Below are 26,525 nucleotides of genomic sequence, written 5' to 3'. Positions count from 1 at the left end.
GAGCGAGGAGAGTTCGATAAAGAGTCTTTACTGATGTGGTGCATGCAAAATTTTATCGCCAACATAATTTGATATTGGTTTTAACACTTGTAATAATTTACGATTTAAGAACTGTTCAAATTTTAGACGTCATAATAATTTCATGACAGTGATGACAGATAACTTTTGCAAGATTTTGCATTCGATTTTTAGTCAATAGTTATCAATATTGAATAATTACTAAATCGGTAAAGTTTTAATTTATTTTATATGAATATAATTACAAAATACTACAAAATTTCACTTTTTGACATAAATTTAATTGATAATATCGCAAATTGTGTACAATATTTTTAATAATTAAATTAAATAAATGTTAAGATCATTCAAATAAATAGTCGATTACTGCCATCGACCACTTTACATTCAATCTGGGTTAATTTGATTAATAATCGCAGCAGGTGAAATAAAATTTTTCTTTCAGTACAATAAAGTGTTACTTTACTGCCGCAAATAAGGGCAAATGAGTACAATAATGAATGACTTTAGTGACAGTTGGCGATAAATTTGTTTTTTCTTGCTTCCCTGTAAAATATTTTGTAAAGTCGGTTCGCTAATCTCAGACACAACTGGCTAGTGATTTTAGTCTGTAATTTTTTTGTTTTTTGCCAATTTTGCCAAAATTGGCAAAATTACTAACTCTTTCGTAATTATTAACTATTAAGTAATTATTTTTTTTGACAATTTTACCAAATTGGCAAAATTACTTACTAAAATCACTAGCCAGTTGTGTCTGAGTTTACCGAACGGACGTTAATTGTAAACTAAATTAACTTACTGAAATTGTTTTTAAGGTAACGGCGTCTAAAAGAGTTAGTACAGATTTAAAAATTGGTAGTCTAGGCTTCGCGGAAACAGCTGAAGCAGTATTCCAACACGGACCCGACCAGTTCAAAAAGTTTTCACAAGTTGCAAGGTAATTTATTATTTTTATATTTAACTATAAAAAAACATTTCAAATATTAGGGAATGGCATTCCTTATTTTAATTTACGTAAGTGTTCGGATAATTTTTACTATTTATTTATATCTACCACTTACGTTTCGGCTTTAATATGGTATATTTAATAGAGGATCTGACATAAGGTCGATCTGCACCTATTTGTTTAATGGATAAAAATTATTGGATATATAATTTAGTATGTAAAAAACTACAAAAAACAAGGGTTGCAGTATCTAATCTTGTTCGAACTACAATTAATTAATAATTAAAAAATTACATTTCTGTTTATAAACTTTAAATAGCTATTTTCCTAACAAGTGCAGAAAGTCACACTTTTCCGCACGCGACTGCAGTTTGCCGAACGACGCGAAGCGGGAATTCGGCAAGCAGTCGAGTTAGGAAAACTTTCTGCAAGCGTTAGGAACAATATTTTTTCTACGAGTCTTTAAAAAATAACCAAATCTTAATCAATTAATTAAATTAATATGAAAATACATACACAAATTAATTCTTTGACAAGGTTGTCAAAACCAAACTTTCAGCATAATTGGTTGGCATGACGACGATTCAAAACCACTGTTATTGTCTACTGATTTGACTTTCGAACATTTTGTCAAAATTATTTTATTTCATCGAATTCTCGCATTAAAACATGAACACAATAAAATATATTTGAAATAAATTAGTAAATAATATCTAAATATTAGTATATTGCATGTATTATAAGTACTTTAAGGCCATATTAACATATCTAAATTAACACGCGTGCGGAAAAGTAAAACGTGTGCGGAAAAGTAAAACGCGTGCGGAAAAGTAAAACGCGTGCGGAAAAGTAACACGAGTGCGGAAAAGTAAAACTTTCTAAACTAAAAAGCGTGCGCGAAAGTAGACATTTTTGCACGCTCGTAGAAAAAAAATTTCCGACCCGGGCAGATATTATTTCAGATTTTTTTGATCATTCTAGACCAAAAAGGTCTTTTGTATTTTTTCTCTTTGATCGTTTTCGAATTATAAACAATTTATAACTGAAAAACGAACGAAAGATGACAATTTTCAACGATCAAAAACACGTAAAAAATATCATTTTTGTAATCATCAACTACATAAATTCAAAACGACTAAGTTTTCACCCTAATAGCATACAAAACAACATAATGCTATTCTACATCCCACCAGAATGGAAACAATGGGAACCTTGTCTGGTTACACCTCCGAGGCTTCTACAATTTGCAAGCCATACAGATGCTGAGACTAAGGAAGATGAGGGAATTCTACAATTTACAATTCACGTCCCATCTGCTCAGCGCGGTAAAGTTCCAACGAGAATGGTTCCCTTCATACTCCACACAGAGTAAATGTAAATCAAAAATGATTTCATTTCATCATTTTTTACATTTTTACATTTTTTACATAAATTCAAGTTTAAACCTTTTCTTATCAGATCTCGATAAGGATTTTAGCCATGTTTTATTCTAAAACATAGTTTTTAATTATTAATGAGGAAGGTTTGTTATGGGGAGACAGGCATTAACAACTAAAAAACAATCTTTCATAATGAAATAGGTAAAAAAAATGATCAGCAACTTATAGTATAAGGTTTGAACTTGAATTTAGATACTTCGTAAGTTCAAAGATGATATTTCATATTTATATTTTTGAGCCTTGAAAATCGTCATCTTTCGTTCTTTTTACACTTTTAAATTCTTTATAATTAAAAAATGATACATTTTAGAGAAAAATTACAAAAGACCTTTTTTGTTTAGAATGTTTTAGATTTGGGAGTCGAAACGTTAATAAAATTATTTTTTCAATTTAATTGTGGCTTATTTCCCATTCAAAATAGTTAATTTTTCAGAATGATCTAAAAAATCTGAAATAATATCTGCCCGGGTCAAATTTTTTTAAATTTATAAAAAAATGTAATTTGTTAATTATTAATTAATTATAGTTAGAACGGGCAACCCTTATTTTTTGTAATTGTTAACATTTTCAATTACATAGCCAATAATTTTTATCCATTAAACAAATCGGTGCAGATCGACCTTATTTCGTATCTTAAGTTGTGCTCACTACGGAGAGCAATGGATTGTATCCTCGCTCCGACCCTTGCTCCCTGATTTATATTCGTTATATTCGTGAATTCTCGCATTTAAAATAATGTATTTATTTTACATAGCGATCCATAATATAGTTTTGATCGCTATGTAATATAAATACATTATTTTTTCTACAACCGTGTTAAAAATGCAATTTTTAGCACTCCACACGAGCGTTAAAAATGCTATTTTAAGGCACTAGTGCTTTAAAATTTTTAAGGCACTGCAGTTCGTATTAAACGTATAGACACTTTTGATGTAATATCAAAAAAATATAAAAATGGAATGCCAGTCAAGTTCAAGTAAAAGTTTTGTAGATATTGTCCTGTAATTACGTTTGTAGAAAAAAATATTGTATGGTATGCTTATTAAAAAGTACATTTTTAAGGCACTCATGTGAATTGCAGAACTCGCTTCGCTGATTCTGTAAACTTTCACATGCGTGCCTTAAACGGGTACTTTTAACACTTATATCATAAATAACTATTTTCTACAACCGTGTTAAAAATGCAATTTTTAGCACTCCATACGAGCGTTAAAAATGCTACTTTAAGGCGCTAGTGCTTTAAAATTTTTATGGTACTGCAGTTTGTATTGACCGTATTGGGACCGTGCAAGTTCGGCAAAGCGACCTCTATTTCTACGCTCTGTACTTTTATTCGCACTTTTAATTATATTGGCCAATTATATTAGTCCTGGTTGCTAGATAATTGTCAAGACCATAGTCCAAAAAAACAATAAGAAGAAAAAATAAGATGCAGGTTATGTTTAGCAAACGTAAACAATTGTATGTAGTAAATAAAATCAGTTATTAAAATGCAGTACTGCAAGCAAAATACAATTAATTAAATTTACCTTTATATAATAATTGCATATCATATCAATATTGTGGAGCAATATATAATTTATCTGCGTCAATGACAGAAGGTATGAAATATACGTCAATTTGACAATTTCAATTGACAATATGAATTATTTAAGATAGTTGCAATATTTCTCCGCGACTCGCGCACGGTCGTTTCTCGTTTCCCTTTCCAAGTACTTGCACACCGCGAATAGGCAATTTTGATGTAATGTCAAAAAAATATAAAAATGGAGTCAGTCAAGTTCAAGTAAAAGTTTTTGTAGATATTGTCCTGTAATTACGTTTGTAGAAAAGATATTGTATGATATGCGTGTTAAAAAATACATCTTTAAGGCACTCATGTGAATTGCAGAACTCGCTTCGCTCATTCTGTAAACTTTCACATGCGTGCCTTAAACGTATACTTTTAACACTTATATCATAAATAACTATTAAATGCGAGAATTCACGAATATAAATACCAGGGAGCAAGGGTCGGAACGAGCATTTCCTTTAATCACAATTAAGCAAAATCATCGCAAACCCTGGACTACCAAAGGTGTCCGCATATGAGCCAAAAACATGCGTTCACTACTGTATATCAAGAAATTTACTACCAACGTCTCTGTTACTGAATATATCACCAAGTACAGGGCAATCTAGTTAAAACTTATAAAATCGGCTAAAAAATTGTATTATCAAAATCGTCTCAGAAGCTCCAAAAGTGTTGCAAAAGAAACTTGGTCCATAATAAACGATCTTCGAAATAAAACTCACACAGCTCAAACATTTTCCCTTCCAGACCCAGAAAATCTAAATGAATATTTTGTTAATGTGAGTAAAAATATAACATCAACTATTGTGTCACAACAAGATCCCATTTCCTATCTCCCTAATTCAGGAAAGGTTTCGAATTCATTCTTTATAAGACCGGTTGGTAAATCTGAACTGATCCAAACAATCAATAGTATCAAAAGCAAATCTTCCTGTAGTACCGATGGACTATCCATAAAAATTTTCTCAAATCTCCCAGACAATGTGTTGGGAGTCCTCATCTATCTAATAAATGATTCTTTTGAGAAAGGTAAATTTCCAGAGTGCCTAAAGACGGCCATCATTATTCCTCTTCATAAGGGTGGTGAAAAATCTATTGCCTGCAATTATAGACCTATTGCATTACTACCGGTACTCTCCAAAATTATTGAAAGACTCCTAAAAGCCCGACTTATGTCCTTTCTCGTTGATAACAAGATTTTATCACAAAATCAGTTTGGATTTTTAAATAATAAATGTACCACCGATGCCATGTTTTCTGTACTACATGAGGTTTATCAAGCATTAAACAATAATCTCCACACTGCCACTGTTTTTTGTGATTATGCCAAAGCTTTTGATTGTGTAAATCACGACATTTTGATAAAAAAACTAGATTTCTATGGAATTCGAGGTATTTCTTTGAACGGGTTTCAATCTTACTTGGAAAATAGGAAACAACTGGTTAGAGCAAATGATACAGACTGTAGTCTCAAAAATGTTGTATGTGGGGTACCGCAAGGTTCAGTATTGGGTCCTCTACTTTTTCTTATCTTTATTAATGACATCACTAGTTTAAAAATCGATGGAAAAGTTTTTCTTTTTGCTGACGATACCAGTATCACTTGGAGCAACTCAAATATCGCAACTCTTCATGCTACTATAACTTCTGATCTACTCACAATAAAATCCTGGTCAGATTCTAATTTACTCTCTTTTAACGTAGATAAAACAGTAGCATTACCCTATAAAGGAACTCTTCAACCCTTACCTCTTCATAACAGCCAGATCAGTATCGTTGATTCTGTAAAGTTTCTTGGTATTTTTTTAGATAGCAACCTTAAATGGTCCCTTCATATCGATGTGTTAAGCAAGAAACTATCCTCAGCTTGCTTTGCAATAAGATCTGTCTCTAAGGAAATGGATTTAGCCTCTTCCAAAATAACTTACTTTTCATTGTTCGAGTCCCATCTTCGATATGGTCTGCCTTTTTGGGGTTTTGGTACAGCTGCCCAATCCGATGTTATTTTTAAATTGCAAAAAAGAGCAATCAGATATCTGTTTGGCCTCAGAAGAACAACACATTGCAGAAGCTACTTCAAAGATCACAGAATTCTAACATTACCTTCTTTATATATTTTAGAAACTGTTTGCTTAATTCGTAAACATCTACATGTTTTTCCAGAAAGACCTAGACATGACTATTCCACCAGAAATTCTACTTTTGACATCTATTTACCGATCCCGTCCAGTGAGTTAGTAAAGAAATCTATATTATATTCTGCAAAAAAACTATACAACCATCTCCCTCTACTACTTAAATCTGCAACATCTTTCCCCAAGTTCCGTAAAATGACTAAAGCCTATTTATCTGAAAGACCATATTATTCAATAGCAGAGTTTCTTAACCAATAACTAAGAAATTACAGTATTGTTATGTATAAGTAGAATCTTAATCTATATTTGAGTGTCATATGCAGCAGCATAACTTATTAAATTACTTATTAAATTTCTTAAGGTAGATTACGCAATTTGCAATTTTTTTTAATTGTGCAATAGATTGTTACTGATTTTTATTTGACTTTATTATGTTTTATTTATATTGACGATTTGTATAATTTTAGGAAATTGTATTTGTTATTGATTTTATTTATGATTCTTGTAAGCTTTGTCTATAAAATTGTTAAATTTTTCATGACAATAAAGCATATTTCTATTCTATTCTATTCTAGGATATAATCCATTGCTCTCCGTAGTGAGCACACTCTTAGACTAGTATGAACAGTTATTGTATGTATTGTATGTACAGTATCTGTACCTATTGGGACCGTGCAAGTTCGGCAAAAGCGACCTCTATTTCTACGCTCTGTACTTTTATTCGCACTTTTAATTATATTGGCCAATTATATTAGTCCTGGTTGCTGGATAATTGTCAAGGACATAGTCCAAAAAATATTAAGAAGAAAAAATAAGATGCAAGTTATGTTATGCAAACGTAAACAATTGTATGTAGTAAATAAAATTAGTTATTAAAATGCAGTACTGCAAGCAAAATACAATTAATTAAATTTACTTTTATATAATAATTGCATATCATATCAATATTGTGGAGCAATATATAATTTTTCTGCTTCAATGACAGAAGGTATGAAATATACGTCAATTTGACAATTTCAATTGACAATATGAAATATTTAAGATAGTTGCAATATTTCTCCGCGACTCGCGCACGGTCGTTTCTCGTTTCCCTTCCAAGTACTTGCACACCGCGAATAGTGTTTGCATTTTTAATTTAATAAACAGTAAATTTTTCGTCTATCGTTTGAAACATTTTTTCATAATTCATCGCCTACGCATACTTTTATATGAGGAGAAATTGGAAAGAATATTTTTATATTATTTACAACTTTATGAATAGAAAATTATAAATCAAATTAAGTAGGTATTTAAAATAAAATTAGGAGTTAGGTAAGAAATATCTAGTAAGAGATATAGCAGATACTCACATGGACATATGTTTGAGACGACTGACAATTGACTATAGATATTATAGATAGATATACATTATTTGGGCACTAGAGACAGATATCAAAAATGTCGAGAAACAAAAAGAAATTATATGAACTAAGAGAATCTAATCATAGAAATGAAAATTTGAGAAAAATACACGTAGGTGCAAATAATGGATCCTCGCCTATTTTATAGCTCAGAAGAGACATTTTTGAAGATGCCATTTACATATTGGTCATAGATTTAAGGAGGAACGTTAATATAAAAATGATCAAAATTAAAAAAAAAAAACGAAAAGTAGCTTTGTTGATAAATAACAAAATAATGTTTATGTCATTTTTTTTACGCAGTATTTCCTCCTTGGGCATAACCTGCATACGTGTTAGCATTGTGATAATAATTAAATTTTGAACATGAACTTGGTCCACTTCGTACCATATTTCTAAAGGGTCGAACTAAGCTCATGCACGTTGTTTGGGCGGGGGAGTCGAATTTGAATTCGTCTTCCCAATGTGTTCCATAGATCTTCGGTTAAATTTAGCTCGAAGCTGGAAGCTAGCCATTTCATGCAGGCAATCCTAACGTCTTTTAAGTAATTATTAACGATTCTATCAGTGAAGAGCGCAGTATCACCCGTAACATTAAAATTGATCCTTATAGCCTAATAAAATAAAAAAAAGTCAAAATTTAAATTCGTACAGGTTAAAACAAATTTTATATAAAAGTTTAGGTGGGTACAAAAGATATTTTCAAGAAAGTATCCAAATCATACAAGGGTATCATTGTTTAAATAATTAAAAAGGGGTCATTTTTGCAAAAAAAAAAATACTTTTTTAACTGCTGAGGTAATTCACTTATTAATGAAGGTCTGTGGGATCTACAAAGTTGAAGGGTAAATCTTTCACATAAGACTTACTAAATTAAATTTGACCCCCTATTTATTTAAATAATTGTATATAAAACTTTAAAAACAAATTTGCAAAAAATTATTTTTAGCGTTTGAAATAAGCACTATAAAATATCCTATTTTACAGACTAAGTTGCGTTAAGATCTCATTATTTTTATTTTTATGTATGCTTTCGATAAATGTATTGATAAATTCAAATTTTAATTAAACCCCCCCTAAAATGGCATTTGAAAATTATTCAAATTTGTTTATAATTTATGGATTATGGATTAATGGGAATTTTTTACTAATTAACAAATTTTTTTTTGTCGTTTTTTCTTCTTCTTTTTTTTCTTGGAGCTATATTACTACGGGCCCTTTTAAGGTTAAATTTTATTAAAAATGTCGAATATTTGAGTTGTAGATTCTAGAACTAAAAATATTAAGATTTAACTAAAATCTCTTAAATAAAATATGGCTACTTACTGAGTTACAGGGTGTTTTATTTAAAAATTTAAAAATTATTGTTACCAAGCACTTTAAAACTATTCGACGTATCCTTATCATACTTGGCAGAAAGTTTGGCTATTATACAGTAGTGAATGATTGACACTTCCCAAATTCTACGCCACTAAGTGAATTACTGTTTTAGCGAAATTTTTCGATTCTCCAATACTTTGTATGTAAATAACTTTATTGGTGTCGATAAAGTCATCAGTTTGAGAGATATTGGAAGTTTAAAATGAATGAATGAATGAATCAAAATAACTATGCCGTTTCATTTTTAACGTCCAATATCTCAAAAACTAATGACTTAATCGTTACCAGTAAAGAGTGTATTATTTACATAGAAAGTATTGGAGAGTCGAAAAATTTCGCTAAAATAGTAATTCCCTCAGTGGCGTAGAATTTGGGAAGGGTCAACCATTAACTATCCCCCATCGTACGCCTCTGGTAGTAGCTAGAAACTTTTATTTATCACAATTTAGTTGACTATATAGTACAGTGGAACCCCGATAAGTCGGCCCCCGATAACCCGGAAGTCCGGCTAACCCGGACCGATTTTTATCAGACAAACATTACAACAATAAAAATGTATGTCCTTTATGCTGGATTTTCCAATTTCTTTTCAACATCTTAAAATATTTTCTTTTATCTTTCCTTATAAACATATTGTTCGAATACTATAATATCTTATATTTTTCAGGCTAATTTTATTTATCATAATAAACTTTCTTCGTAAAAATTTGTTGCTTTAGCGAATTCCTATGTAGTTCATTCGTTTCAATTTTCAATGTCAAACACATTATACAATGAGAGATAATGCGTATTTGTGTAATTTGATCATAATATACCTTAGTAAAAATGTGTTATCGAAACCAACAACAGGCATCTGTAGTATCCTTTATTTACTTGAAACTGACTTAGCATTGTTTAGAAAATCTATTAAAAAATTATTTTTCAAACAATGGACTTAGTCTTCACTCTTATTAAATAACATAAGTTCGTTCTCGTTGCGAGACGGTATTGTGTGTAGTAAAGTCGCATTATTCGTTCCGTTCTGTAATCGTTCGTAAATATATTCAGATTTTGTGTTTGCGTGATTTTTTGTCTACGTAGTGGCAATAAAACTTAAAATGTTGTTTTTGTTTCAAAATCATAACAAAAGACAGTTTGGACAATCGGTGCAAAGATAAGAAAGCTAAAAATGAGACTCTCGACGACGCTTTGTATGATGTGTGGAACGCGAACGTGGTTTACAAGTGTCTGTGTGCCAATTATAACGGAGTTTATCTGTAAGCATACCATATTTTAATAATTTTTACCATTTTCTCCGGCTAACCCGAATTTTCGATAACCCGGATCGGCCGCGGTCCCGATTAATTCGAGTTAACGGGGTTCCACTGTACTTACACTTTCTGTCAAGTATGATAAGGATACGTCAAATAGTTTGAAAGTACTTGGTAAAAATAATTTTTAAATTTTTAAATAAAACACCCTGTAACTCAGTAAGTAGCCACATTTTATTTAAGTGATTTTAGACCAATCTTAATATTTTTAGGTCTAGAATCTACAACTTAGAGATTCGACATTCTTAATGAAACTTAACCCTAAAAGGGCCCGTAGTAATATAAATCCAAGAAAAAAAAAGAGGAGGAAAAAGACAAAAAATTTGTTAATTAGTAAAAAATTCCCAGGAACCCAATTATCGAAACAGCATTTCAAAATATTTAATCCCCGCGACGTTATTAAAAAACAAATTATAAACAAATTTGAATAATTTTCAAATGCCATTTTAGGGGAAAGTTTAATTGAAATTTGAATGTATCAATACATTTTCCGAAAACATACATAAAAATAAAAATAATAAGATTTAATACAGGTGAATATTTCTTTGGAAACAACCGGGTTTTTTCAATTGAAAATAGAGTAACATTTAATAAATAAATTCAATATCTCAAAAAATATTACATATTTTTGGACCATTTTTTTTATTCATACTTATAGTGCAACTTCTCCTGTAAAATAAGATATTTTATGGTACTTATTTAAAACGCTAAAAATAATTTTTACAAATTTGTCTTTAAAGTTTTATGTATAATTATTTAAATAAATAGGGGGTCAAATTTAATTTAGTAAGTCTTATGTGAAAGATTTACCCTTCAGCTTTGCAGAAAACAATCCTATATACCTTCATTAGTAATTGAATGACCTCAGCAGTTAAAAAAGTAATTTTTTTGCAAAAATTACCCCTTTTTAATTATTTAAAGAATGGTCCCCTTGTATGATTTGGATACTTTCTTGAAAATATCTTTTGTACCCACCTAAACTTTAATATAAAATTTGTTTCAAGCTGTACGAATTTACATTTTGATTTACATGTAGTGTAATTTTATTTTACACAATATTATGAATGGCACAAAAGATACAACATTCTCATCTAAAATGATTGTTATATATCTAATTCAGTCACTTTGTACTCTACGAGCCTCCCAGTGAGAAAGTTTTGGGGTAGTACTGATTTCTTTCAATATATGAATTTTGGGCTGCTGAATCCGAATATGAGGTTTGCGGACAAAATTTCGCGACGGAACATTGAGTAAATCGCGAAAAGAACGAACAATTTCTGGTTTTTCCCGCTTTTTGCTTAAATCTCGAAAACTATTAACTTTTAGTAAATGACCTGTCAACAAAAATTAAAGTAGGGCAGACCGGGGTTGGTTGTTACAGGGGCAGGTTGTTACAGGCTCTTTTATTACTTAGGAATAGTCGTTGACTCCATAACAAGTCTGAAGAATTTCGCGCATGTCTGTTACCTATAATATATCCAAACGACACAGTGCCAGTCCATCGTATAATCCCGTAGAGTGTGGGTATGTGTTTTCATGCCTCCGAATAAAATTGAATGTGCCGAAGTAAGTATTAATATCTTGATAATACCCTAATAATATTAAATATTCTTGTGACGTGTAAATGCATCAGTATATTATGTTTCTTTTTTACTATACAGGGTGGTGAATCGGAAAACGGGCCATAGGAAACTCAATGTAAAATTTTAAATTGTTGAATTCCTGCTTCCCTAATTATGTTACATCAAAGTTATGAGAAGTTATTTGTAGAGGATTGATATCTGTATTAAAAACAGAAGTTACAATTGTTCTACGATTTAAACACATTCCAAAATTCTGAAAAAAAAAATGTATTTACCGCAGTAGGTATGCTTGGGCATGTTAGGCCACACGTTATTATTTAACTGACAGTGAGCACACTATTGACTGAAGAAAATATTTTTTTATCAATACTTTCTCCTTAACTGAGGGTATCTGATCAACTTTATGGTGTTTTAAATAATAAATGATAAAATAAATAAAGAAATTGACAGTTCAAATTGTTAATATAATAAATTCATTGTCACCGAATGCAATCTTATACACATTATTGCACTGTGTGTGGCGTAGCTTTAGCGTATTTCTCTGAAAATTGTATTATATTTTTATAAAATTTTGAATAATTATTGTTCGTAGAACAATATTAACAGTTGTTTTCAATACAGATTTCAATTCTCTACAAATAGTTTCTTATGTATTTTGATATAAAATAATTAGGGAAGCAGGAATTCAACAGTTTAGAATTTTACATTGAGTTTCCTATGGCCCGTGTTCCAATTCACCACCCGGTATAGTTGCTCAATAAATATAGTTTTGTTAAAGTTATTCAGCATTTTTTACAAATTATGCTTTGGGGTTGGTTGTAACAACCAGTCCCATAACGGGGTTGGTTGTTACGTTTGTCGTCAGCATATATTTTACACTTTTTGTCTAACTCAATAGTGTTTAAGTTTTATTTCAGTTCTTTAATAAGTAAAAGAAGTGTTAAACTTTTGTTTGATTTATTTAAAATACATTTCTTTAAAATAGTTTTTGTTGTATTATTCTTTTAGCCAAATCTGTAACAACCAACCCCGGTCTCCCCTACTTAAAATTCTCTACAAACATCCCTATTTACTTTTTTTTCAGACGAACCTTTCGGCCTAAAGTGCAAGTTATAAATTGCCAATTTTTAACGGTCTCTGCAAAACCCACTTTTTACATTTCAAAACTTTGTAAATATTTCAAACTAATTGTAAGGTAGGACTCTAACAAAATAAAACTTAAAATATCGTGATTATTATTAATATTACCTTCAAATTAAAATACAAAACAAATTAAAATACACGATGTTGTATAATACAAAATTATATCAGCTTTTGTCTTTTATAAGGTCCTGGCTTTGGTTCTCCGTTGGCGATGGGCCCCAATATATATTCTGCTTTTTCTGGAAAATAAAAGAGATGATGTCAGTTCTAAAGGAGAGATGACGGTTGCAAAATAGATTGTTAGATTAGACATACCTTCCGCATTGTGTTGAGGTTCTTCGATGGCATCATTTCCTGGTTTAGGGTCTGACTGCTCCATCGTCAGCGTCAAGTGTCGTTATCTTGGAAAATAATAGAGGTAGTGAAATACTGACTTGTGATCAAATATCAACAAGAGATGAATGATTACGAAATAACTTCTCAGATTCTACATACCTCTGTCACTTTCTTCAACCTCTTCTACGTTTATATCAAAGCTATCATCCTGGGGCTTAACGTTGTCACACAGTCCTTCGCATAATGTGCAAATTGGTGAACAATGGAGGCCCGGATTCCTGCATCCACAAGTGCGTTGGCAGCCCTTTTTATATTTACAAGAAATATACCGTAGTAGTGAGTTTGATCCAGGGTCCAAACTGGTTGGCACTGGCACGAGACTACTAGTAGATTTTTTCTAACTCACTCACTTGGATCTTTTTGTTGCTCGTCAGGTGTGGCTTGATATAAAGATAACCATTGATGCACCTGATAGTAAACTCTAAGTGAATTTTCTACGGTATATTCGGTAGGGGGTAATGAGTCAATGTTGCTCTTATTTTTGTATGATAAAAATACGTATTGTCTGTATCTCGAATCGTTCAGACTGGTCTCTTTTTTTCTTCCATATAGAGCCATGAGAAACATGTTTTCTGCTGTGGCAACTTCATCCTGACGTGCATTAGGGTCTTTAAAAGCTCAATGGTTGGTTCCAAGTGTGTTCTTGTGCAGGACGTTAAGAAATTTCAGTTTTCCCTGATTAAACAAAGCAGAAGTGGTATCACAACCACTTATTGCATGTAGGAATAAGATATGGCCCATTAAGATTTTTTCAGCAGCCAGTTGAGGGTTGTAGAAGCTTTGCGAAACCTTTCCTTTTCCTGGTTTTAAACAAAATACATTTTTTGTGTTACGACTACACAGGCCAATGAAAATGACCAGAAGGTCGATATTTTCTCCCACCACTGTCACATGTTCATTTGACGGTACCATCTCCAGAGCTGTTTTGATAATTATGATATGAGCATCGTCCACAGGATGCAGGATGTAAATTTATCAAATAACAGCATTCTAATAAAAATAAAGTTTTGAAATGTGAAAAATGTGTTTTGCAGAGACCGTTAAAAATTGGCAATTTTCAACTTGCACTTTAAACCGAAAGGTTCGTCTGAAAAAAAAAGTAAATAGTGATATTTGTAGAGAATTTTAAGCACTTTAATTTTTATTAAGAGACTATTTATTAAAAGTTCTTAGTTTTCGAGATTTAAGCAAAAAAGCGGGAAAAAGCAGAAATTATTCGCTTTTTTCGCGATTTACTCAATGTTTCGTTACGAAATTTTGTCCGCAAACCTCATATTCGGATTCAGCAGCCCAAAATACATATATAATGAAAAAATCAGAACTATCCCAAAAGTTTCCTAGCCAAAACACAATTTGATTGAATTAATCTTGCCGTTATCGTAAAACTTCCATTCACAAGAACTAAGTCACTATGGGCATCATAACTTATATCAGACCAAACCATAACTGAGCCTCCGTGATAGTATAAAAAGTATATCACAAGTGTAAAAAAAACCAGAACAACGTAAAAACAAACACGAGAAATAATAGCTACTAAAGCTATCAATAAAACCAATATTAACAGTTTTCAATTATTATAGTATCGTTGAGCAACAAGAATGTAGATCGAAGAAGAACCTTATAGCGAAGATATTTTGTAATACGACAGATATCAGTACAATCCACTAAATACAACATTCACATACCTATGTGGTTCTACATTATGCACAAATTCCATACTGTTTCAATAAAAAGAGCTTGTATTTTGGTTGAGAGTATTCCATGTAGTATTGTCGTATGTTGGTAGTTTTTCTAACCAACTACACTCAAGAAGTCTAGATAGTGTTTAAAAAGGGCTGAAACCTAATGTTTAGTAAATAGGGAATTCATATTTCCCTTCAATAAAATAATATGAAACAGTATACGAGTTGACTGACAAAACAGCTGCTATAACTGATACTAACTGATATATTGACAATAAATAGAAACTATCCTTGAGAAGATAAAATATATACTCAGTGACATTTAATTAGAAATGTTACACTCAGAAGGAATCATTATTTCTTAAACTTAATTTTTTGGCAGCACAATGACTATATTTAAAGCATGTTATGATAACAATATCAATGTTTTATCTTTTATAGTTTTTGTAAAAATAAAGTTTATGCTTTAAATTTTTTTGTGAAAAGAATAATTTATGAAGACCGGTTGGTACAGAAATTTTTAGTTATCATTCCTCAGTCTAATTATATTCAGTGCAAGAATATGCCTTGAGTTCAAAGACACCAAAATTACCACCATTTTAGCGATTTTGATAGGGGTAGAATTATTGCCTATAAAGACATGGATTTGTCATATTACAAAATTGGCCGTCGTGTTAATTGTAAGGCAATGACAGTTATGCGAGTGTGTCGTGTGTGGAAAAACGAAGGTAAAGAAATACGAAGAAGAAAACAGTCTCTGCGAGACCGTTTTGCTACTACGCGTCAAATCGTTGACCAATGGTTTGGAGTAGAAGGTAGACTTGTTACTATACGCACCCTATACCGTAGCATTTGAGCATTTGTGCTGATTTCATTCCGTCCTGCATGAAGCACGAGTGCTTCTTTTGACTGCGGACCACTGTCATCAACGTTTGAATTGGTGCAGAAAACGGCAGCATTGGGTGACAGAATGGCATAATGTTGCCAAATGTTGCCAAAAAATTAGGTTCCAGAAATGATTCCTTCTGAGTGTAACACTTCTAATGTCACTGAGTATATAACTCGATGATAAAGTATATTTCTCTAAAATAATGATTACATAGTCGATTTTTTTTTAAAATATATTTCGTCTAAAATCACAGACGAAAGTACAACGCTTAAATATGTTTCGCTTTTTTTGAAAATCATTCGATATCTGAAATTTTTCATGCAAATTTAAAAAAGTCAGGATCGTATGAAGTTTTCATATTTGTTTAAAAAACATGGATTAGTTTTGACCCTCCCAAACCAAATAGCTAAAGCCGCCACTGATAACTGTTTGTTACTTATATAAACTATTAATTTGTGCAAATAGTATAAGAAATTCAAGTGTAATTTTAATTATTGTAAGGTTTTGTTTTTCATACCTATTTATATTTTTTCTATTCATTTTTAGATTGTTTGTGGAGATATCATTAACCATGACACACTTTGTTGGAAATGCAGTCTATGTTGTATTTATTTCCGAGTCAATTGCTAAGGTAAACACGTATAATATTCTATTCTAGTCTATTTTTTATATTTACTTACATTTTACTAACTTTTTCGAAATTGCAATATCGGTTCCATCGGCTGAGATCGGGAAAAATTCTCTGAAGCATTGGATCAAGAAGTTTCCCAGCTAGAATCTTGCCCTGATTCATACGATAAATTTGTAGAAATCGTAAAGCAAGTATCACGGAAATTATTCCCTAGAGGTTGTCGAACTGAGTACATAGCGGGGCTCAATGAAGAATCTAAACCCCTAATTAAAAGATATGAACAGCTATATGAAGAAGACCCTTTCTCGGAAGCAACAATACAGGCTGGGGAGGAAATGTTACATGCGATATCCGCCAACAGAACGGAAAGGTGGTGCAAGCTGGTCACGAGTCTGGACATGAAACAAAACAGCAGACGTGCCTGGATGCTGATTCGGAATCTTGGCAACGATCCCGCTGCTCCGGAAGTCAACATGACAGAAGTCACACCCGATCAGATAGCCCATCGTCTTCTAATGAACGGTAAGACGACATCAAGAAAGAACAAGGTGAGAGCTCAACGTAATATCAACGAAGCAAGAGATGTTCTAGGTACCTCTTTTTGTCTAAAGGAGATGAGAGGCGCGATCCAACAAATGAAAGATAATTAGGCGGCTGGCCTGGACGACATACGAACAGAACAAATAAAGAACTTTGGACTAAAAACCCTGGAGTGGCTCGTAAAAATGATGAATTGCTGCATCCGTACATCACAACTCCCCAAAATCTGGAGGAAAGCTAGAGTGGTAGCCCTCTTAAAACCAGGGAAGGATCCGGCGGATAAAAAGAGTTTTAGACCTGTCTCTCTTTTGTGCCACCTTTTCAAGGCATTTGAAAGAGTGATACTGAACCGGACCGCTGAATATGTGGAGACTAAAATTATTCCAGAACAAGCAGGATTCAGACCCGGAAAGTGCTGCTGCAGTCAAATCCTTAATCTCACCCAACATATTGAAGATGGTTTTGAACGGAAAGAAATAACAGGAGTAGCGTTCATAGACCTAACTGCTGCCTATGACACAGTTAACCATCAACGGCTACTCGCAAAACTCTACGAAACTACAAAGGAACAAGGTTAGTGAAATATCTCGTCCAAAATAGACACTTATACGTAACGCTCCAGTCCAAGAACAGTCGGTGGAGGGACCAAAAAAATGGGCTACCACAGGGAAGTGTCCTCACGCCGATTCTATACAACATATACACCAACGACCAACCCATACACCAACAAACAAGGCAATTTATTTACGCTGATGATACAGCTGTGGCAGCTCAGGGAAGAACCTTCAATGGAGTCGAAGTGAAACTGACAGATGCCCTGGGAGACTTAGCTCTATACTACGATAAAAACCACCTGAAACCCAATCCCACAAAAACCTAGGTATGTGCTTTCCACCTTAGAAACAAGCATGCCCGAAGGCCGCTGGAGTTGGAATGGCGTGGTCAGATGCTGGAACACAACGAGACGCCAAAATACCTTGGCGTCGAAGGAAGGTCAGGTCAGAGGTAGAACGAAAAAGCAGGAGACGGAACGAAGACACCCCTTATATGACCACCAAACTCAGCCAAGCAGACTAAGATCTCGGAAAAGCTTCCTGAAAACATCAAGATCCATCCCCGAAGCGCCAGAGACGCGCCGAATACACCTATGGCAAGCGTCAGCTACCGCGACATATTTTCCTCCCTCAGAGGAAATTGCTGCTGGACACAATATACCGTATCCGATTTGGAAAGCGATAAATAGACTAAGAACCGGCGTTTCACGTTGTGCTAGTAACCTGAAAAAGTGGGGATACCAGGAGGACGATACCTGCGACTGTGGCGCGGTTCAGACCAGCCGGCATCTACTATCATGCACAGAGATGAGAGAGACCTGCACAAAAGAAGACTTAATTATAGCAAATGGCAGGGCCATCTATATGGCCAACCATTGGAAATACAGAATTTAAAGTTGTTGGTGTTCCGGACACGGAAAGTAAGTAAGTATCGGCTGATATAGCCAAGCACTGTATTTTTTGGTAATTATTGTAGTATAAAAACTGTAATACACATTACAGTAATAAAACAGCTTATTGTTAAAAGCTACAATCATTACACCAGGGAAAAAAGCTAGAAATAGACCATGTTCGGGACACTAAAGAATCCAGGTAGTTGACTGCTTTTTCAGTTATTGTAGACCTGTAGGAACAAAACCTACCTGTTTCCTGCCTAGAGTTCTCGTCCGTTTTTTAATTATTAACAATTTAGTGCAAAAATTGCGACTTTTTCGAGTTTTTGCACTCCATTCAAAAGCTAAATAGTTGACATAGAATTACAAAATTTAATTTTTTAGAACATTGAAAAACCTTCAAAATGCCGGTTTTTGAAAGTTAAAAAGTTAATTTGTTGCTACGCAAACTGCAAAATAAGTGAAAATCGTTATTTGTTTATAACTTTTACTAAAACTACCTTAGAACTTTAGTGTTTTACCCAAAGTTGGGTATTGGGGTACTTAACAAACCCTCAAAATTTGAGACCAATCCATTAATTAGTTTAAGAGTTATTCTATTTGTTTATCCCAAAGACCTTTATTTTTCAATAACATAAGAGAGAAAATAATGAAGGTATGGCAATTCTGCGTATGTCAAATGAAAGTAGAAAACTGATGCTATCAAAATGTACTAAAGAAAGATAAAAAATTATCTAATATCTAAATCCTATTGCCAAATTTTCGAATTTTTGTAGTTTAAAAACATTTAGAATAACTTTAAAAATATTGTCCGTGGAAAAAATCCTTTTATATATTAAAAAAGCTGGTATTTTACACGAATTTTTAAAAAATGTAGTTAAATTGGTGATTACCCGAGGTAACTAAAGGGGGAGCTGGGAGCCGACAAATGTATGAGTTCAAAAACTAAAAAAGGCAACTTAAAACTACTATCATTTTCTATATCTCGGGTTGATCGTCCTCTTTTTAATTTGTATGTAATTTTTCTGTACATTACAAATGTGCAATTTGTCTAGATATTGATTAATTAATAAACAGTCGAATTTTTTTAAAACAAATTTTTTCCCAAAAATCCATGATTTTAATCATAGTACCATTATTAATCATAGAAAAAGTTAAGGTATAATTTAATCAATAAATTAACTTCAATAAATAATCATCTAATAAAAATAATTTGTTTATTAAAGTCTACTTTAACTTTTTCTATGATCATTAATGATAATATGTTTAAAAAATAAGATTTTTGTAAAAAAATATTTCTTCTATAATAATTGTTTAAACAAATTAGACTATTTATTAATTAATAAATTTAAAAACAAATTGTATATTTGCAGTGTACGTAGAAATTACATACAAATTAAAACAAGAAAGATCACAATCTATTGAGTTGATCCGGAGATATAGAAAATTGTATTAGTTTTAAATTGCTTTTTGCAACTCGGTGGATTTGTAGGTTACCCTTAGTAACCATTTGAACTACATTTTTGAAAAATCGTAGAGGCAATAGAAAAATCGCAATTTAAAAAAAAAAATACAAAGCTTATTCTTTCAAATGGCATTAATGAGATTCCTTAATTACTATAAACAAATTAGCTGTGAATTAAAAAAAACACATGGCTAACTTTGTCCCAAATGAACCCAGGCTTTTTTATTTAAAAATTCGTGTTAAAATACTAGCTTTTTGAATATATAAAAAGGTTGTTTATACGGACAACAATTTTAAAGTTGTTCTAAATGTTTATAAACTACAAAATTTCAAAATATTTGGCATTATGATTTTTGACTATATTAATTAATTTTTTTTAATACATTTTGATACTATCGCTCTTCTACTTTCACTTGGCATACTCAGAATTGCCATATCTTCATTATTTTCTGTCTTATGTTATTGCAAAATAAAGGTCTCTGGCATAAACAAATAGAATAACTGTTAGACTAATTAATGGATCGATCTCAGCTATTTAGCTTTTGAATGGGGTGCAAAAAATCGATAAAATCGCGATTTTTGCACTAAATTTTTAATAATTAAAAGACGGACGCAAACTCTAGGCAGGAAACAGGTAGGTTTCCTTTCTATAGGTCTACAATAATTAAAAAAGTAGTCAGCTACCTGGATCTTTGAGTGTCCCAAGAATTCTTTATTTCTCTGGACTACCTTTGAAATGTGATGCTACAGAAGGATGCTTAGAATGATACGGACACAGAAGAAAACGAACACGAAAGTATTGCCAGAAATGGGCAAATAATATGAAAAAATAATAAACACAAAAAAATAAGAAAGTTACAATATCTGGGACACATAATGAGGGGAGCGATTTGAAATGCTAAGACTGATGTTACAATATCGACAGCGATTTGAAATGCTAAGACTGATAATACGGGTGAAGTCGAGTTCGCTCCGCTTCGTTCAGGTATATTTTAGAAGGGTACGAATTGGCTCCCGCATGAATGCGGGTAGGCTCTCATATAATCGCGGAAACATTAGACATTGTTGCCAAATCGTGTAATATTTATACTGCTTAGGAAATTTACATAGTGATATAGACTTTTTATAGGAAAATTATACTTTTAGACAAATACTTTTAGAGTTTGTTTTAGTTCAACATTGGCATATGTGACAATTTTAACACAAATTATCGGTGTTGGCCGGTATGCGCTCGACCGTTTTGCGCTCTTACCTGAAATCGGCCGGTTTGCGCTCTACACTCTAATACTCGAAAGTTAAGTTAGGACCGAAGGGTTAGGTCTTCCTCCTTTCCCATAGATATTTCTAGGAAGGTACCTGTTTCTAACAAAAAGAGAAAATTTGAAAGAAGTGACAACGCTGGGTGATATTTTCGACATGTTTAGGTAAAATAAATTTTGTCTATGGGAGCCAATTCGGACTCTACCTTTTTTAGTTCAGGTAAAATGCTTACCATTGGGAGCGAACTCGACCCCGTCCGATAATACAGTGGAAGATTAGAGGAGGGAGGAGTATAGGAAGAAGGAAATTGTCATGGTTGAAAGTTTTAATGGACTGATTTAAATGCAATCCCATAGAATTTTTCAAAGCAGCTGTAGATAAAGTAAAAATAGTAATGATAGTATTTAACCGCTGACTGGGATACGGCCCTTAGAGAAGAAGAGTGTTAAAGAATATAGTGTTACGTATTTTACAACTCTGCTGTGGGTTCACTGGAAAAAGCAGGCCCTTAGAGAAGAAGAGTGTTAAAGAATATAGTGTTACGTATTTTACAACTCTGCTGTGGGTTCACTGGAAAAAGCAGTAAAACCAATATTAAAAAATATCTGAGATGTAGGCCTTTGAAGGACCACGGAATTACTCTTATGTGTTTTCAATTATGTGCAGCGATCTTCTCTGTATCTTGCATCATACCATTTACCAATCTAAGCCTTTGTCTGCTACAGTTACTTATTCCAACCAATCGCATGAGAGAGATTGTGATTGATTTTATTATGTTCGATTCTTGAGTTCGGCTTACATGTCCTGTCCAATGTAGATGGGTTATCTACATTATATTGATATTTTTTTCCATCAAACTTACGTTGTTATATAAGTTGTGCAAAATTGGAAATTGCATATGAGCCTCTATGTTTGCAAGAAGGCCTAAAGATATAAATAAATATTTATGCAGTATCTGTAGCAGGGCGTAGCCACCATTTTTGTAGAGCTCACTGAAAATGTGATTAGTTCCTGATAATTTAATATTCTTTAGCATTTTAATGGATTGGACAATCCCTTCAGTTTTTAGGTCATTCATTACAGTTGAATAGATTCCAATAATTTATATCTGCTAGGGTATTTTTTTCTCCTTCTATATGAAGGTCGTTAAATTTTGCATTGAAAAATTGAATCAATCTGTTCAAGATTAAGGCCGTATCATTTGGGGTTTTTCTTCTACCATCCTTGCAGCTCTATATTCTTGCCTTAAACTCTTTTCTCATTTTGTTTGGATTTCTGTAGAACCTTTGAGTTTCGTTTTGATTTCTTACCCCTTATATGCGTTCCACTAATGGCTTTTCTTCAAATTGCCCGTTTTTTCTTCTATGTAATATTTTTCTCCTCTCTTCTTAGGGTTCGATATTCCTCCTTTCCTCTTCTTGTGGATTCCGCTTGATTATCTTTAGGTATCATTTATTTTTTTATCTGATGTTTCTTTGCACGTCAAACCATTCATTTTTTTAACTGGTTTCGTTTTTCCCAATATTATATTGTCTGCTTAGCTTTTCACAGTTCCTCCACATTTTCCCCGGCCCCGGCCACTCCATTCTCTTATCCATTTTTCTCTTGTGCTCTCTCGCAACGGGTTTAATTCGCTGATTATCCACATTAATTCCTTCGCTATTTCATTTATTTATCATTCTTTAGGTTTGACATTCTTCCTCTTATTTTTGTCATTACAAGAAGTTGTCACTATATAGATGCTTCAGAAGTCCAACGGTGTAAATCACATTCTCCCCAAAAATGACTTAATATGATGTAACACATAATATTACATATTATAATAATATTATAATTTCCTTATTGGTGATAAATAAAGACAGTTTATTAATCTTTAATAACTACTTCCTTTTTGTGTAACTACTTTCACAAACATCTTATTATCTCATTTTAAACACTTATTGACTTACACAGATTGGCTTCTGAGGCATCGAATGTATGTTTGACCTCGGTAGCTATTCCTAAAGGAATATAAAGTGAATGTTCGTCAAAAAAAGTCAATAGAATATGTTTTTCAGTGAGTATTATTTTTAATTTACCAATCAGAAAAAGTTCACATATTTAGTGTATACTTTTTAGAGGGAGACAAAAAAATTGACTTAAATTTTACTTTTTGAACTTAAATTTTCCAGTTAAATCTTGATCGAGTTCCAGTCTAAAAACTACACTTGTTTTCGTCTTTTAACAGCATCTTCGTTAGAATCGATTTGGTTAATTTTGTAAAATTTCTAGAACTATTTTTCATTCTATTGATAAGAATTTTATGTTCAGAAATCTTTAGAGAAATGGCCGAAACGAACGATTTAAAACGGATCTTCGTTCTTCTTTCAGTACCGTGCCCAAATTTTAAGTGAAACTTCCATGACAATTAGCCGATAATGTTCTGGATCTTGCACGAAATTCGTCTGCTAATAACCAGTCTATTGATGAAGGTTTCGAACTCATGAATATTTCTTATATCAAGTCTCTGTTTCCCCTAAGTCTTTCCGTTGTGTTTTAAATGCATTATTCAGTATCTCTGCTACCTCTCATTATATGTCCCAGATATTTATCATCTCAATTTTTCTCTTTTTTATCATGTTCGTCAAGTCACCTTTACCTTGACCGATTTTGTTTAAAACTTCTATGTTTGAAATTCGTTGAACCCATGATAGTTTGAGCATTCTAAGATATGACCAGAACTCGAAGCCTTCTAATTTGTTCATCATATTAACCTTTATTATTCAGGTTTCACATCCCTATAGTAATACATTATACACATAATATTTTAGGAACTTGATTCTTAGTTATAAGTTCAGCTGAGAAGTGCATAGTATAGATCTAAGTTTCATAAATGCTCCTCTTGCAATGTCTATACGAGTTTTAATTTCTTAGGTATTTACAATGGTTAATTTTTGTAATCAGCTCATTGTTGAGGATTAGTTACATAGGGCCAACATCTTGCTTACTAACCACAAGTAACTTTGTCTTTGATGTATTTATGCCAGGTATGTTATTGGAGCATTCTCTATTGACTTGGTTTATAAGGAATTGAAGATATTCGGTATTTTCAGCTATGGTCACTATACTCGTATTATCTGCATACCTGATGTTGTTAATAATTTCTCCTTCAATGTAAACTCCACATTGTCCCTCTAAGGCTTCATTAAATATTATTTCCGAGGAAATGTTAAAAAAAGTTAAGGATAATAGGACAACTTTGTCTGACACCTCTTTGAATGAAAATTTTGTCAGTGACTTTGCCATCCACCAGAATAAAAGCTTATTGATTGCAATATAGATCTTGTAAAAGTATCAATTCTTTATCATATATTACAATCATTTCTAGATACTCAAACAGCCTATCCTGCTGGACCCTATCAAACGCCTTCTCAAAATCTATAAAGCAGACGTAAACTGTTTTCATTAGTAATAACCCAAGGACAGTGATAATTGTTCGAAAAAATTTTATAACAGATTTCGAAAGCTTGAGAAAGTTGTTAAAAATTTTTTGAGCATTTATCAATGTTCGAGGGTTATTCGGATAGAAAATTTTTTGCTGGTTATGAAAAAAAAATACAGAGCAGAAACAATTTATTTAAATGTGCAATTAACAAAGGAACAATTATAAAAATTTAATGAAGATCCAGACATGTTAGTTAATTTCATAAGTTCATTGATATTCTCATCAGTATTACAACCAAATCGTGACATTTTGAAATATTGAATATTTGAAATGTCAAAATCGGAATGAAACGAAATGTAGTTATCCATAGCTACATGATTGAGTGAAAACAGCCCATGGGATCTGTTTTCAGTATAATGTTGGTTTTATTGGTTGTATTCAATCAGATGACCACAAATTAATTGATTTCATTGGATTTCTAATTGAGCAAAAAATTTTCTGTAAAACGAATCACAATATGTCAAAATATTGAATTGTTGATTTATTAAAAATGTGTTGTGTTAATGCCAAACGAGTCCAAAAATGATCAAAGATGTTTTTATTCCCGTTCCATTAATGTAATAATTTTTTTGTAGCTTGTTGGATTCTACCATCCACCGGCGTTACACTGGGGACAGTACTTTAAACTGATCATATTGTTCTTTTTGATATTGTTCTGTCAGATAAGAGAACTTAAACATTTGGTACCATTCTCATTTATAGCAAACGTGACGATGACATTGGCTTTGGCAATTACAGGATATTACATGATAAAAGAATTGATGCATGTAGAAATAAAAGAACGAAAATTAGCAACAGATATATATGGTAAGTAGTTTAGTTATGATTCTTTTGTGAGTTATGGTTTTGTCGTAGTACTATAACCCAGGGTGGGTCTTGGCTGACTGAACAATCGTCCATGATAGATGGGTCAGTGGGTATCCCCATTTTTCTTAAATCTGACTATATAATTATTAAAAAAAGTTTAAGTTTTTAATCTAATAGCCCTTCTTCTTCTTCTTATGCAATCCACTAATGGATGTTCGCGATCACGTTTGACCATTTTTCTCTATCGCTTGCAGTAAGTATTAGGTCTCCTATGTTTTTTAGTGCTGCCCATTGTTTGACATTACGGAGCCATGTCATTTTCTTCCTGCCCACTCCCCTTCTTCCTTCAATTTTTCCTTTAATTAAGGTTTGCAGAAACTGGTATCTTTTATTTCCAATTAGGTGCCCCAGGTATGCCGTTTTTCTCTGTTTAATTGTGCATAGCAGTTGTCGTTCTGTACCAATTCGTCTCAGGATTTCTTCATTTGTTATTCTTGCGGTCCAGGGAGCTTTAAGGATTCATCGATGGATCCACATCTCAAATGCCTCTAGCTTATTCATTGTGTTTATTTTTAATGTCCATCCTTCCATTCCATATAGGAGCACCGACCATATGTAGCATTTTGTGAATCTTAGTCTTAGGTTTAGGTCAAAGTCAGAGTTCGTAAAGAAGTTTCTGTATTTCATGAATGCACTTCTGGCCCTTTCTATCCGACATTTAATTTCCATATCCGATATCCACTCTTCACATAGCCAGGTTCCCAGGTACTTAACTTTCTACATATTGGTTGTTATATGCTAGTCTTGCATTTTGATGTTGACATAATTGACGGCTGATTATAAGGAACTTCGTCTTTTTTATGTTGATGCTAAGTGCCATGTTCTCGCTATGCTCTCCAATTTTATTAAGAAGGTTTTGGAGGTCTTCTATATTGTCTGCAATTAAGACCGAGTCATCCGCATATCGTATATTATTGACCCAGGTACCATTTACTTT

The 26,525-nt window shown here is 32.5% G+C and overlaps 1 protein-coding gene across 6 annotated transcripts in view; it reads left to right on the top strand.

Annotated features, from left to right (window-relative positions):
• The window catches only part of LOC114328093 (proton-coupled amino acid transporter-like protein pathetic), a 275,550-nt gene that overhangs the window by 211,833 nt on the left and 37,192 nt on the right, over positions 1-26,525 (top strand). For all 6 annotated transcript variants that reach the window (XM_028276858.2, XM_028276852.2, XM_028276853.2 and 3 more), the window contains 3 exons: positions 834-955; positions 16,441-16,525; positions 25,297-25,528. In XM_028276858.2, coding sequence (XP_028132659.1) covers positions 834-955; positions 16,441-16,525; positions 25,297-25,528 — 439 coding nt within the window. The remainder of the gene's footprint in view (positions 1-833; positions 956-16,440; positions 16,526-25,296; positions 25,529-26,525) is intronic.

Source organism: Diabrotica virgifera, chromosome 3 (genome assembly GCF_917563875.1).
Source record: "Diabrotica virgifera virgifera chromosome 3, PGI_DIABVI_V3a".
NCBI classification, from domain to species: domain Eukaryota; kingdom Metazoa; phylum Arthropoda; class Insecta; order Coleoptera; family Chrysomelidae; genus Diabrotica; species Diabrotica virgifera.
Note: the sequence above shows the minus strand (reverse complement) of the source record. Positions and strands in the feature narration are given on the sequence as shown.